The 16,007-nt window shown below is 40.5% G+C and overlaps 1 protein-coding gene across 2 annotated transcripts in view; it reads right to left on the reverse strand.

The window, feature by feature from the left end:
- CSMD1 (CUB and Sushi multiple domains 1) overlaps nucleotides 1-16,007 on the reverse strand; it is a 1,521,983-nt gene that overhangs the window by 160,867 nt on the left and 1,345,109 nt on the right. For both annotated transcript variants that reach the window (XM_084758080.1, XM_084758079.1), the window contains exons 28-31: nucleotides 11,529-11,667; nucleotides 7,824-8,011; nucleotides 3,790-3,984; nucleotides 315-431 (exon numbers count right to left, since the gene is read on the reverse strand). In XM_084758080.1, coding sequence (XP_084614206.1) covers nucleotides 315-431; nucleotides 3,790-3,984; nucleotides 7,824-8,011; nucleotides 11,529-11,667 — 639 coding nt within the window. The remainder of the gene's footprint in view (nucleotides 1-314; nucleotides 432-3,789; nucleotides 3,985-7,823; nucleotides 8,012-11,528; nucleotides 11,668-16,007) is intronic.

A 16,007-nucleotide genomic window follows, 5' to 3' on the forward strand; every position in this document is an offset into this window, starting at 1 on the left:
ACATTTCAAAGTCTCAAGGATGGTGACTGCACCCCTGTTCCTCACCCCCAGCTGTATAAAGGTGACTTGTGCTCCTGACACATGGGGTGGGGCCACACTGATGGTCGAGATGCAACTGTAGAGGGAAACATGGTCACATGACACACCACTGGTAGAAGAGCATCAGAGAATGATTGCTGTACGGGAATTTAGACAATCTGTCATTTCCATGAATGTCATTTCTTTTGCATCTTTTTGTCCTAATTTTACCAAACAACAGATGAATTAGCTGCTAAGTATGAGGCAATGAATTAAAAACAATAGCAACTTCTTACCAAATTCCTTGGGCACCGTGATGGAATAGATGCATATCTGACCAGCTGAGTAGTTATGAGGATAGTTCGGTGACAGAACGACCCCCTCCGAACCCATGTATTGGCCTCCGCAGGGTGCTGAAAACAAAGCCAGCCGAGAATGGTACTGTGAGGATGAAGCTGCAGGTGACAGGTGAGCCCAGTAGACAGAGCTGAACATGCGCAGCCTGCTCATCTCTTAACAAATGCCAGCATCATGTGGACAGCTTGCTCTGCACGGTCAGCCAGGGCCACCAGAGCACCAAGCCAAAGACCCACAGGAGCAAAAGCTCTTTTCACTCAAATAAGGACTGGCACTATTATCAGGACCTATCTGAGGGATGTTCAAATAATAACGAGAATAGCTATACTATTACTACCACTATTACTACTAAAGAGAATAATAGGTAACCGGGTAAAGCGACAGGTCCCAGAATAGTTGATATCTCTAATCAGACCTGCCTAAGTGGTATGAATATCTCATCAGTTCTTAAAACAAAATGAAGTAATCTTCCTCTTTTAAAAGTTTTGTTTGTTTTAATTTTGTCTGTCATGGATACACTTTTGTGGCTATTTTATACATAGATAAATCTTGTGTGTATGTGTGTGTGTATAAGAGTCATAACCAGAAAGTGAAAAAGTGAGAGGAAATATAAGGGAAAGAGAAACTGAACTTATTATGGAGTGTATGTGCATGCAAATGTATAGGCATGTACGCATATATATGTATATGCATGCAGGTATATATGTATATGTGTATATGTGCATGCATGTATGTGCATGTATGTATATGAATGTATGTGAGTATGTGTGTTTATGTGAATGTATGTGTATGAGTGTATATGTATGTATGGTGTATATGTGTATATGTATATGTGTACATGTATATGCATATATATGCATGTATGTGTGGACATATGTGGGAATGTGTGTATGCATATGTATATATATACATGTCTGTATGTGTATACATGTGTATGTAAATACATGTGCAGATGTCTATATATGTCAATATCTACATGTGTGTGCATGTGAGCATGTGTATATATGCATTTGTGTATATGTATGTGTATATTTATGTGAACATATCTATATATGTGTGTATATATGCACTGGGGCATACCATGAGGTTGTATGGACCTTTTTTTTTCTAATAATATACTAACTTTGCTGTTCCTTCTCTGAATAAACCAGATAACCCTTTAGCTCACATGGTCAAAGCTCTCTTTAAGAATCATGACACTGGTATCCAGTAGAGCCCCAGTCACTTGTTCAGATTGTGAGTTAAGCCATCAATACTGTCATCTTGTATATGATATTCAGGAGGGGCTGACACCTGCTTTTCCTTCCAGCTGTGAAACTGGAGACTGAGGCCTCAGGGGTGAGTTTCCCATAGATCCTTACCCTTTCTGCTCTCTTACACCACTTGATGGAGCTTTATCTTAGGGGCATCACCACTCATTTAAATTCAAAATTGCTTCTAGGATGTGAAAAAGTTCAGTTTTTTTCTAAGAGCGTTGCCTCTTTTTATTATAAATATTGGTTCATTCTTAAACGGATACCTTGATGAGTTTCACCACACGCATATATCATACATGGTGTTTTGATTGGAATCTCCCTATTCCTCCCATCTCTTCCTCCCCTCCTCCCTTCCTCTTGGCATCCTTCCCATTCATTACATTATTACAGTGCATTTAAAATTGATATGGCAATTTTGAAGCCATAAAAAAAAAAAAAGAAAAAGAAAAAGAAAAAGAAAGAAACCAAAGATAGCATGTTTAATCTGTTCCAAGTTAATCAGCACAGTATTTGGTCCTAATGGGCAAACAGGACATTTTCCATGATGAATAAACTCTGTGGATTGTGGTACTGCTAAGGGGCAGGTGCTGGTTACTGATTTGTTGAGAGAGTTATTACTGCCGAGATGCTGTCCTCAGTCCTGCATTGCTGTGACTTGCCAGGCTCCCTTCTTACCACAGCATGACAGCTTTAACACATTCAAGGCCAACCAGGAAATGCTTAACGAACTTTTAAACAAACCACATTGTTAGTTCTGATATTTTATTTCAAGAGTCGTTTTATTGTTCTAAAACATCTACCATGACTACTGTGGTGGCTGGTTAACACAAGCCAGACTCATTTGGGAAAGGGGAATGCCAGTTGAAAATGTGCCTGTCCAGCTGTGGGAAAGCCTGCAGTGCATTTTCTTGATTACTGATTGATGTGAGAGAGCTCAGCTCACTCCGGGAAATGTCACCTCTCGGAAGGTGACCTGGGTATGACAGAGCAGGCAGAGGGAGGTGGTCAGTCAGCAGAGTTCCTCCAAGCCCTTTGCTTCAGTTCCTGCTTCCCGGTTCCTGCCTTGACTTCCCTCAGTGACAGAGTGTGATCTAAGAGTTTTAAGCTGAAAATAACCATTTTCCTCCCCAAGTTGCTTTTGATGGAGGCATTTTAGTAGAGCAAATAGAAATCCCAACTAAGACAACCATTTTACGCTTTTTAAATGGAAATGTTAATTCCCCTTTTAGATGGAGGATATTTCTGTAAATTAATTCCCAAAGTGGAAGTTTCTAGTGAGACACTGTGACTCGGGCCATCAACGTAGGCACGTCACTGTCTGTTCCCACCTCAGATGTGTCAGTTCAGCCTGGCTATTTCAGAAAAAGATTTGCTTTTTCAAAAGCTTATGAACCAAAGTTCTAAAAATAAGTATGAAGAATGGAAACCTATTTTATTTTAGCTCAGTCATAAGAAATCTAAGCAGCTCACTTTACAAATGTTCCATTCCTATTTATTATCTAACTGTATCATCTATCTACCACACCGTTTGTTTGTCTGTCCTTCTATACACCTGCTCACCAACATACCCATCCACCTATCTCTGTCTGTCTGTCTGTCTGTCTGTCTATCTATCTATCTGCTATCATCTATCTGATCTGCCATCTATATTCCTCTCTTTATTGAGAAGCTTCCACAGAATGTTTTCATGTACCTCCTTGTATCAGATGAAAAACTAAACAAAGCAGGAGCAGAAGTTGCACACTATGTGAATAAAATGAAAACATTGCCTTGTTCTGACACATTGAGAACAACTAACTGATTAAGGACTGCCCTAGGGGACTGGAGAGATGGCTCAGAGGTTAAGAGCACTGGATGCTCTTCCAAAGGTCTTGAGTTCAATTCCCAGCAACCACATCGTGGTTCACAACCATCTATAACAAGATCTGGTGCCCTCTTCTGGCTTGCAGGCATTACATGCAGGCAGAACACTATATATATAATAAATAAATAAATCTTAAAATAAAAAAGGGACTGTCCTAGGCCCTTGGCAGTAACTGCCTAAGTGAGTGACTCCCACTCTGGCTTTCAACTATAGTCCTGGACTATTACGATTATATTTAAAGTAAAAAAATTTCACAGCAGGAAGAAGCACGAAGAGAAACTGAGTCAGAAGTACCTTGGCAGGCAGGCAGTGCCCGGTCCCAGGAGGGCTTCCCATCAGCCCCTGTCACACACTCAATGGACGAGGGATCCATAATCTTGTAGCCAGAGTCACACTGATAGGTCACTGTGGAGCCCAGCTTGAAGTCAGTTCCAATCCTTGTGCCATTCATTATGTTGCCAGGGTCAAAGCAAGCCTCCCGTGGCTTCTCTGAAGGAGAAAGAGCATGCGCACCATTAGTGCATCTATGTGTAGTCATTCTGTTTTTTTTTTTTTTTCTTATTTCATTCAGGGCCTCCCAGAGTGTCCAGTGTGGGAAAACTGCTTAGAAATAGTCACTCACCAGCCAATGACCATGCTAGCCGAGTGGCTCACGGCAGGGAAATCTTCTCCAATAAATTATATTTACTGTTTTTAAAATTACGTTTTATTACAGAGTGATATAAAATTATGTTCATCTAACCAAAGAGCACGGTGTTTTGTGATGTGCGTTTTATGACTTGTTGATGGTCTAATTGCTGTGCATTTTAAAACTGATTGAGAAAAATGTGAGGTTCACTTTCAACTTGCTTCTGACTCATCCCACTGTGAACTTGTCCAAAAGCTCTCACAAACTGATAATCTGGCTTTGCAAAGAGGAAAACTGTGGAGTGCCTGAAAATCAAGTGCTGCTTCTCCTCGCGGCACGGACAGACTCAGGTATGAAACTCAGAAATTATTCTAAGTTAAAGTTCTTGTGGCTGGTATTGTATACTGGAGACTGTCAAGCTTAGCAGGAAAATGGCATCTGATTGATAGGTGTCAAATACTATATCTGGTGGGTGACAGTTGCTTTCATCTTAATTGCAGTAACTGCAGAGACTCAATGAGGGAGTGGCACATGCCAGACTGAGCTGAGCTCAATGTCAGTTATTACTGTCCCTTCTGCAATGTAAGAGGTGAATGAAGTTCAGATCAAGGCAGGACAGTCACTAGGACACACTAGTGTGCATTAACCCTGTAGCCACTGACTGCACAACCCAGTGTTAGTGCCATATACAATCTTTCGGGACAACCAGAGTTTGTCGCTATGCAGCCAACCTCAGTATTTTCCACTTTCTGCTTCAATGGGTCATTTAAAATATCATCAATTCAATGAGCATCTGTCTATAGACATGTGTTCTGTGAAATTTTAGACTTCAATTGTGCTTTGTTTGGTAAACACATCCCCAGTGAGAGTGCCTAGTGAGCCTGCTGTTGGAGGAGCTGAACTTCACAGCCTTCCCAGTGAGTGTTGTAGAAGGCAGAGGACAACGATCAACTCAAAGTTATGGCCGTCTCTTTGGTAGTATAGGAGGGAAAGGAGGGTGGTAATGGGGTTCGTTGTACTGGTTTAGGCCCTGGGATTGCTTCAAAGCATAAACTTTGAGTTTGAAAATTGTATCTCCATAAAAAGTTCATGAATGCTTTCTTTTATCTACTACAGAAAATCAAGTGTCTGTCATATGTGCAAGGAACTTTGTGACATATAAGTACTTTACTGAATTCCATTTGGTACTTTTGGTCTGGGATAAAATTTACTTCTTCTTGGCTATGTAGTTCATGTAGTTGATGTAGTTCATCATTTAATGTAGCAATTCCATGATTAACTTCAGGAGGAAGGGTGTTATGGAGAGGGTCGGGTATGCCAGAGAGAGAAAGGATGAAATAGGCTCAAAAACACCCTCAGGGCATGAATGAAATATAGTTACTGGAAAGGAAAAATATCAAGCAAATATCACAAATTGGAGAGTCCTACAGGAAGCACAAGAGGCCAGTTTCACTATTTTTTTTATCATCAGTTTTCAATATTTTCAATTAGATTTCTAACACTCTGTGGAAAAACATCAGCAAAGGGAGATCTCTCTGGTAAACATTATCCCAATCTATACAATATGTTATAGCTGAATGCATTGTAGACACAGAGCCTCTTATGTGACAATTAATTAAAGTTAACAAAGCAATTCATGCTTATATACTTTGGTCAAAAACACTGATTAATCTGAAAACCTTTCTCTGCTCTTGGTGGTCCCGCACCAAGCAGCTGACAGGCAGAGATCAGTGTCTCCAATCACGTCATTGAAAATCTATTTGGAGATTTCAAACAGTAGTTGATAGTCGTATAATTCTCAGTAATAGTCTTGAATCCCACACAGACCACTAACTATACAAATAAAGAACAAAAGACAAAAATAAAACTACTTATTTATTTTTTAATTCCTTGTTTGCTCATATACATCAAAGCTGCCCCATTTCATTGTTTATTGAGTCATTCAAGACATGGGTAAGCCAAGATTTGCTTGTAAGCATCATCCTTAGCTTATTAAAAAGTGTTATATCAATCAGTGTAGACCCACAGCATTGTCTTTCTTTCTATCTTTTGCTATAAGTCTCTTTCAGACCCGTTTGTGGCTTGGTAAGACACAGCTTCCACAGCACTCCACTTCATGCCACTGATTGAGAACTGGTTAGCAGCCGGTTTGCTTTCAAATGACTGCATCTAATCTCTTGGTCCTATTTACTGATTGTCAGTTCTGGGTGCTCAGTGATAAATCACAGTTCTGTTTCTGGCTACATTTTGCTCTGCTTTCTAATTAGATGGCTTCATGGCTGTGTGTAGTTTTCTGTTGTTCTTGTCTGTTCCACTTAGAAATACCTTTGTAAATTCCCACGCTGTATAGCAAATTGGTACATGTTAGGGCCTCTGGGTGGCTGCATGGTGTGGCGGCCCTGGGACCCCTCCTGGCCCATCACATTATCAACCATCTCTGCAGTCTGTTACACGCAGCCTGAGATTGCTCACTTACCTTTGACAATGTGGTGGCACCAGTTCTGTTAGCCCCGGAGGAGTCTTTCCCATTGACTCTTCAAGAAAATGTTTCAAACATTAAGAACTCAAATACTAAATAAAGGGTGACTGTTTGGAACCAATGGACTCATATGAAGAGGCTTCCCTCACCTCTGGCTTTTCATAGTGTAACTTTATATATCTGGCATTTAGCGGACCCTGGCTTGATTAGCTCTTCGGGTTGTAGCTATCACAGACCAGGACTAAGACCATCTACAGTCTTCATAACATACATGTCCTCTGATGAGGCTCAAATGTATAAGCACCATTCTCACTGCTCACAAACACAGTTGTTTCTACTCCAAAGGCACAGGCTCAACTGTGTGATTTTTACCATGTATTTTAAGAAAGACCTTTCTATTTATGGATTTTGAGATTTTTAAGTAATTTTTAAACTTAGATCCATATAAAGCAATATAAATCCATTAAAATGGGGACTAAGATAAAATGTACCTTCATTTTATTTTATAATTTTCACAAGTTAAATTACTAGTTTGAATAAGCACTATTTATTTATTTATTTATTTATTTATTTATTTATTTATTTATCTACTTACTTATTTTTTCCCAAATCCTCATTACTATTGATAATATCAGGCCAAACTCTGTCTTATTATTGCCCTCTCTCACCCTCTCCCTCCCTTCCTTCACATATGAATTCACATTGCAGAATGGTATTTGTTTTCATGGACTATAGTCAAAGTGCTCAGGGTGGAGTGTTTTTAGTGTGCTTTTCTGTTTTCCTTGGATGCCAATAGAACCCAAAGCACCCATGAGGATCTGCTGGGGCCAGATCTTCTCGTCTTCCCTGTGCCCATAAGTAAGGAAGACACAGGGGTAATGAATCGTGTCTCAGTAGGGAAGACTGAGACAAAACTATCTCAATGAATTTAATTCTTGGAAAATGCTAACACATACCACATGATTCTTAAATGTCATCAAAGCATGCCATAGTCTATCCTCAGATTTGTCTCCTTTTCCATTGGAACTGGAAATACTTTTTAGCACATGAAAGGTGGGGATCTCTTCTTCAGGAAGCCCCCCCCCCCACACACACACACAGCGATCCATGCATGCAGATCAGAAACATGTGTGTGAGATACAAAATCTCACCAAGACATCCTGACAGCAGAAGCAGCCCCAGTGCCAGCTGATTTCCCCACAAATCCATCTCATCCCTCACCTTTAAATTCAATGGCGAAGCCCGACAGGCCAACAGAAGCATCACTCCTGAATGCCAGGAAGAGGCTGTTACCACTGCTCTCGATCCTCTCTGGGGCTTGAGAACCCTGGAAGCTCCCAATCAGCGGGCTGTTGGAGTCCTCCCCTTCGTAGATATGCAGGAAGTCATAACTCGGCTCCATGCTAAAGCTGGACGGAAGGAGAGTGTCACTGACATCCCCAACACAGACTCACCTCGTGTCTCAGAGTTAAGTTTTGGGGAACACGTTGCAGTTTAGTTTGCTTTTGTATAGTAACTTAAATGATTACAATATTCAAAATTAAACACAACACTAATCGTCGTGTTGAATTGGAAGCATCATTTGTAATAAGCACTATCAGTGTTTTTATGTAATGGCCAACATCTCCAATAGTAGACAATTCTGAATGGAGTTAAAAGAAAACAAATAATAGTAACAGGGGTGTGGCACCCTTCCTTGTCCCCATCAACTTGAGAAAAGCCAGGCTCAAAAATGAGATTCCCACTGAATCTTGATTCTTATGTGGGTATTTTGGGATTTAAGATGTATGTACTTAGTACTGCTTTATGTTATAAAGGTTAAAAATTATAAAGGTTATAAAAATTAAAAATTAAAAGCCTCTCATTGGTTAATTTTTACATTAAAAACTGAAATGCAGCTGGGTGTGGTGGCACTCGTCTTTAATCCCAGCACTCGGGAGGCAGAGGCAGGTGGATTGCTATGAGTTTGAGGCCAGCCTGGCCTACAAAGCAAGGACAGCCAAGGATTCACAGGGAAACCCTGTCTCAAAAAAACCCAAAAAACAAAGACAAAAAAACCTGTAATGGTCATTGTTTCCTTAGGTGAGTGAGCCAATATTTATGATTCTTGTATGGGCAGAGCACAAACATTTTCTATCATGTCACTACATTGAATATTCTAACCAATCTTTCTATTCTTCCTTTACTCCCCCTTTCCTTTCCACATTCTCTGTGTGTGTGTCTCTCTCCCTATTTTCTTTTCTCTTCTCTTCTTTTCTAATACCAACATCCAGTCCATGTTAAGACTTCAATTATTTGCTCTCAAGGGTCACAGGAACATCACTGGTGTTTTTAAATATCTATTTACAAATTTACAAATTTTGTAAATTTAAAATGTATTTGTAAGGCTGCGGGTGTCAGACATGAAGAAGGAAGGGCAAAGGCTCCAAAACTCAGGGATTTGGTGTAATCACAAATGCTGTGTAGGGTTTTATTGGAAGAATAATTTTAGTCATGGTCATTTTCATGGATGATTCTAGAATCTGGTCCTGTACCATCTCCAATGTCTAGCAATGTGATTATGATCATAATTACCTACTGAACACTTAAATGCAATCAGACATGGGAAAGGGAAAAACACATTCTGTGCTGAATCTCTTTTTAAACATAAAATAGTTCGGGCATAGAACCCTGGTGCTTAATTTATAATTAATTCAAGTTCCCTTTATAATAATCAGGCTTATTTCCACTTACCATAGCATTATATACCTATAAACCTTAGTAATTTCCTAGCTCTTACCCAGTCTGTTTTGAAAGTTTGAGTCCCTGTGAATCAACATTACCATACAGTACACAGGTACAGTGATATGCATTGCTACCCACAATCACCAACACCAGCATACACTTACGTGAGGTCCTAGAATGCCCTCCTCCAATATTTCTAAAGTCAGAATCCCTTCTTACCCATAAGAACACACCAAAATTCAGTCTTCTGAAAGAGTCCTGTGTGTCACCTGACTCTAAGAGAGGCCTCTGAAGACTGTGGCTGATGTCCACACATGGGGGCCTCATTAGTGCACCTTGGATTCCTCCTCTTTGAGCATCCTTGTCCCTACACAGCTTTCTGACAACTCCTCCCCCCATCCTCCACATACATGGATCCTAGGTTGCAAGTCGTAGGATGATTCTCATCTTAACACACAGACTTTCAGCTCAGAGCAGCTACAATAATATAAAGCTAAACAGATCCAGGGCAAGCTAGTGGCTCAGAAGAACGCAAGAGTTTGATGATTATCTGTGTTGTGCATCTTTCATAGAGGTGTGTAAAACACAGTAAGGAACTTTCCTGCCATAAATGTCATTATTGTCAAACAAGCTGTTCCTTGGTAGCTTTGATCATTGGTCACTGCCACAGCAGAGGTGTGAAACTGAGTAGCAAGGCTCTGCTTATATCTGATGGTCACTTTACTCATTGTCCTCAGGAATCAGATAACATCCAGGTTTTAAGGAAGATCTACCAAGTTCTGCAATGAACAATCACATGGCTGTGTCTACCGGTGCAACTTACTCTGTGTGTTGGCCAAGTGTCCTGAAAGTATTTGTTCTTTTGATCATCGGTATAGGCACTTTCAGGGAAATGTGCCCTGCTAACTAATACCCTATCCCAGACCCATAACCTATACTGAATCTGAGACAGTGAAGGAGGTCAGCATCCCTGGGTGGGGGGGGGCACGTGTGGGCTCAAAATCCTAGGCAAGGAAGCCTGTCCCCTGGCAGAGAAATCGAATAGTTAATTTCATTTATTTCTGATGGGTTAAGACACCAGCTAGCAAGACCTTTACCCTTCAGACATTCACCTTTCAGAATATCACATTTATAGTTTTAAAAAAGCAAAGCATATTATTTGAAAAGATCTCAGTATTCACTAAAATTTAGTTACTACATAGTAAATACTAATGTGATAATATAGTATTGTATAAACCCTTTTACATCACTGTGAAAAATTGCCTTGCTAGAAGTAACCAATGGAAGAAATGATTTGCTTTAGGTTGTAGTTCAGTGGCTATCATTCCTAATGTTGCAGAAGGCATGGCTGTTTATTGCTCCATCCATGAAGGCCAGAGGTTATGGTCTGGGTTGCTTGCATCTTGGTAGCCCAGAACAGCCTAGATGGAAGCAGGGTTATGCTATAAACCCCCAAGCCCCACCTATATGACCATATGCTTATGAAGGAGGCCTCATGTTCAGAAGGTTCCAAACATCTCCCACACAGAACCATCAGCTGTTGCTCAAGGCTTCAGACATGAGTAGACAAGGGGCATATCACATTTAAGCCATAACCACAGTGGAATTGACTTTACTGAATCCTCACAGTGCTAAACTTATATCACCTTGTATAGCAGGCGTGAGTGACCATTCCCTAGACACTGACGTCTAGAGTCCAAACTTAAGATCAGGCAAAGATTGGGGAGGCTTCTGTTGTTATCTCTACTTTATCCCAACAGTTTAAATGACAGCAACAGCCCTGCAGACTGCCAGACAGAGCAAGCTGTGGAAAACCAGCCTTCGCAGACTGCAAAAAATAAAAAATAAAAAAATAAAAAAAAATAAATGGGATGTTGAGGAGGCGTTTCCTCAAGCATCTTCACAGCATGTTTCTTTAACAACTTATCTGATATTCTGCAAATGAAGTTTGGATGTACATAACAAACCAAGGGCAAGGTGGTTAGTGTGTGAGAGGATTTCATGTGTGTCTTACATGCAGAGGGGCTGCCCATCATGGCAACGTTCCCCGTTCTTGCCACCCTGCCTCTGTCTGGATAGCTAACAGACAGTGAGCTGGCAGCTAACTACTTGTAAAGTTGGATGTACTGAGGAGACAAATGCAGTTGAGTGGGACATGGCATTAAAGTCCTACTAAAAAGAGGTAGTCTGCACCAGACGTACCTTTTGAATAGCAAGGCAATGACAAAGTCCGGGTTCACCTTAATTCTCCAGTCACATTCCTTCCCTGGAGGGTACGGCTGTGGGTAGTTAGGGGATAAAATCACTCCAGCAGGGCCCGTCAGATTCCCGCCACAAGCAGCTGTCACAGAAGAAAGTCACAGGGGGAAAGTTAGGGCAGACATCCAGAATGCTGAACACAGGCAGACAGCTCTTTCTAGAAGGGTGCAATTGGCGGCGCTTCCATCAAAGACACAGTTTGCCTACAAATGTAGAGACAAGTTAGAGAAGCCCACAAAGTCCGTACCTTTCCATGTGATCCTTGAGGATTTTAGATTATAACTCATCCTGTTTTCAGATAATTTCAAACTCTGTCTGTCTGTCTGTCTATCTATCTACCTATCTATCTATCTATCTATCTATCTATCTATCTATCTATCTATCGTCCATCTATTTATCTGTATTTAGCTACCTACCTACCTATCTGTTATTTACTTTTCTTTCTACAGTCTGGGCTATCCTGGAACTCACACTAGCTCAGGCTATCCTTGAAGCCACCATGATTCTCATGCCTTCCAAGCACAAGGATTTCCGGCATAAGCCTATACCCCCAGCTATGTTTTATATGATTACAACTGACAAAATGTCTTTCAATAACTTACATTTTACTCAAATAAATTGAGGAGTGTACTTAACCTTCAGACCCGCTACATATGCATGCACATATGTACATGTATGTGCTCATACACAAAACTTGATATAAACCTTTCATGGATGTCACCATATTATCCTAGTAATTCTGTTGCCATTTCTCACCAGTTTACAAAGTCAGAGAACATTCTAGAACATGGGCTTTGAGTGACATAATGAGCAGTCTTTCTGTCTGTCTAACACTTGACCCTAGAGAGAATGCTTGGTCATAGTGATTAGATATTATAGTTAAAGAACTCCACATGGTGAGGACTGAGCTAGCCTTACAGTCACTAGCTGTGCCTAGTCTGCCTTCACATTTATACAAAAATTATCAGGTGGGATAATTTTGTTCCTAGGATCTGAAGATATTTAGTATATTTCATGTGCCAAATAAAATTTCCATTAGATCTTCTACTACATGGGCATTGTTCAAACACTGGAAATATATATATGTTTACACATTGAGGCGCTGATGCTGTCATGGATTTCATGATTCTTTAGGAAAATTCTGTGGTTTGTGACTAAGTTGTTTCAAAAAATTCCCTCTAATTAAACCACAGATTCCTCTCACATTACAGATAGTTCATATTATTGACAATACAAATATATGTATATTTATGAATAAATAATGAAATATTCTAATTAGTCACCCTTTTCTCCCTCCACAAATAAGGATTTGCTTTGTGTAAATAAAGTAAAAGAAGATAAAAGATTGTAGTCAACAGTTTTTAGTCATGACTGGGCCTTTAAACAGCCACTTAACATTCCTGAAAACCCACTTTTTAAAAAACAATAAATACAATGAAATCATCCTGTTTTGTGTGATAAACTCACTCAGTCTCGTCAATGCAAGTTATGAACACCACAGGAGCACACTCAACTTATGGGAGACGTGTTGGCAGACTATGAAGTCTTATGTGTGCTTATGTGAAGGTCCTTCTTAATAATGATGCGGTCATCATCAGGTGGCCCCTTCATTGCTCTCACTGGGAGTCTTTCTGCAGCACTTGCCATGGATAATTCAGCATTTAGCTTAAGAACATGGGTCTGATAGGGCAGCCTTACTGATGTAGAGCATGGAAGTACCTGAAAGCCAAGACGATTGTATTCCATGCAGGGCTTGGAAGATGCAAAGTGACAGATTTGGGGCACTGTCACAGAAGGGTGCTCAGAGTATGATTCAAATATTGACTTAAAGGAAACAAAAGGGAATCTGGTTCTTCCTGCTGGTCCCAGGCGCTCCACCAAATGAAAGTGTTAATGCCAAGAATGGTGTTAAGTAGCACTATTTTGGCACGTTTGTTCTCTCGGGGTCTGGAATTATTCATGTTAGCTTCATTAGGCTTTAATTAGGGAGCTCATAAAACCTTTTAGACACAATTAGAGTTTAGAAGATGCAGTTCAGACACTCTAGAAACTCCATCTGGCTTGTATGCTCGAAGCATCCTCAGGTCTGTCCACACACACACGCCCATTACACAGGTCAGCTCCCACTCCACCCAGCTTGTGTGCAGAACTCCATTCTAATGAGGCAACCAGCATCTCTGCAGAAAACACTGTAACACCCACACCATTCAGTGAGGCATCCTTAAATAATCATCCTGAGGGTCATGGGTAGCTCCAACCATTAAAATAGTGTGTGCGGCAGACTGAAGATAAGTGAACACTTTTTAGAGCTCTGTAAAATTTGGACCCTAAGAAAAGAGACTAAGCAATGCAAAACTGGAGGGTTTTGAGGGACAGGACATGCTGTTCCAATTAGAACATTCATCCCTTGAGACCCAGCTATATTGCTGAAGAGAAGACTCATGAATAAAATGCACTGTGTGCAAGTGTGAGGACCCAAGTTCGCTCCCTGGGTACTCATGTGTAAAGCTGTGCATGGACAACTGTAGCTCCTGATGGTGTATGAGGGTGGAGATGAGTGGGTTTCTGGGCCTTGCCATCCAGCCTGTCTAGCCAAACAGGTGAGTTCCAGGCTAAGAGAGAGAGAGATTCAGTTTGAAAAACTAAGATTTTTTTTTTTTGTTTTTTTTTGTTTTTTGAGACAGGGTCTCTCTGTGTAGCCTTGGCTGTCCTGGACTCGCTTTGTAGACAGCGATCCGCCTGCCTCTGCCTCCCGAGTGCTGGGATTAAAGGCGTGCGCCATCACGTCCGGCTATGAAAAACTAAGATTTTTAAAGAAGACACCTGACATTGATTTCTGGGCTTCACATGTACACACATGCATGAGTAAGCACAACCACACATACATGTGTAGACCTATTTACCCACAAACACACATAACACACAGGCATGGACATATCTACTTGCAGCACACACATGCACACATATATAACGCTTAATACACAGCATACAAAAACAGACCCAGAAACACATACATACACACATATATACATACACATATATATACAGCACACATGCATACAAAGCATACAAAGACACATACACAAGACAGACACGTAGACACACATATAATACACACAGAGAGACACATACATACACATGTATAATACATACAACAGAGAGGGGGGGTGCTCAACTATAAAAGGCCAAAAAGAGAAGTTCCATTTTCAGGGGCCCTTCAGAAAGAAAGAAATAGAAGAGGGATAATAAAGCAGATCTTGGGAAATGTGTGTTACGTGTGTTGTGGGGTGCTGGGGGGATACAGGGGGAGCTTGAGCAGAAAAAGAGTTAACACTCAGAAGGCAGAGCGCATTGATGACAAAGGAAAGGGATAGGAAACAAACAAACAAACAAACAAACAAATCACACAGCCAGTAATCAAATGTAAAGATAAGGTTCAGACCCATGTCTGATCTAAAGTGTGAATTAAAACAAGAAGAACATATCACTTTCTGACCATAGAAGAAGGTTTAAAATCATCCTAAGTTGTGACTTTCCTATTAGAGAAAGTAAGCATGGGTAATGACAACCATCATTGGTGTAAACATTTGGATACAAATTTTTAAAAGCATCTTAGAGAAATAAATTTGAAGAAAGACATTATTCTCCCACAATCATGTGTATTTTACAAAGTCTGTTTTATTATGGTTGACTTCATAAGTGGGGAATTGACTGTGCACTTGTACAGAAATAGTGAGTCCAACATTGCCAAGTTGCACTTATGAGATACTATACGGCATCACATCGCCAGTGTCATGAGACAGGAGCTGTGCTCACAGATGCCCCATAGTCACTAAAAATCTAGTTTATAACATAAAATAGCACCCCAAACACCGTGCACTGCTAAGTTAGTATTCTGGCAGGACATGTTAAAAAATATTTTAAAGCAAAATATATACATATGCTTATGAATTTTACTGGAGTATGTTTGTTAATAGGAACTGTCTCTGGGTAAAAAGACAATACCTTTCCTCACAACTTGCTATGTTATAGCTTTTTTAAAATGCCTGCAATAAACATGCATTATCTCCTAATAAGAAAAATAGCGGTTTTAAAGTGTTCCCTGTAGAGTAAAGGATTTATGTGGGTGCTAGTCCACAGTCAGCTGAGGCGTCACTCTGGAAATATGCTGCAGGGGACACAGCCCTCATGTCTGAAAAGTGAAACTCACAGTGTAATGGAGCGATAGCATCTGTCTTCCTGTCACATAGCATCTATGCTTGTGGGCAGGTCTGGCCCCTCAAATACTTGACTATTCAATTGCTACAGATGATTTCCATCTGCCCTTGGAAAGTGCTGTTCGAGACCCAGAAGGACAGTGAGTGCTTTCTGCTGAGCTTTGGTTTCTTTAGTGCTTGCTCTAAATTAGGTAACTGGGAGTTG

The sequence above is a fragment of the Acomys minous genome (assembly GCF_964271855.1).
Source record: "Acomys minous genome assembly, chromosome: 15".
NCBI lineage: Eukaryota > Metazoa > Chordata > Mammalia > Rodentia > Muridae > Acomys > Acomys minous.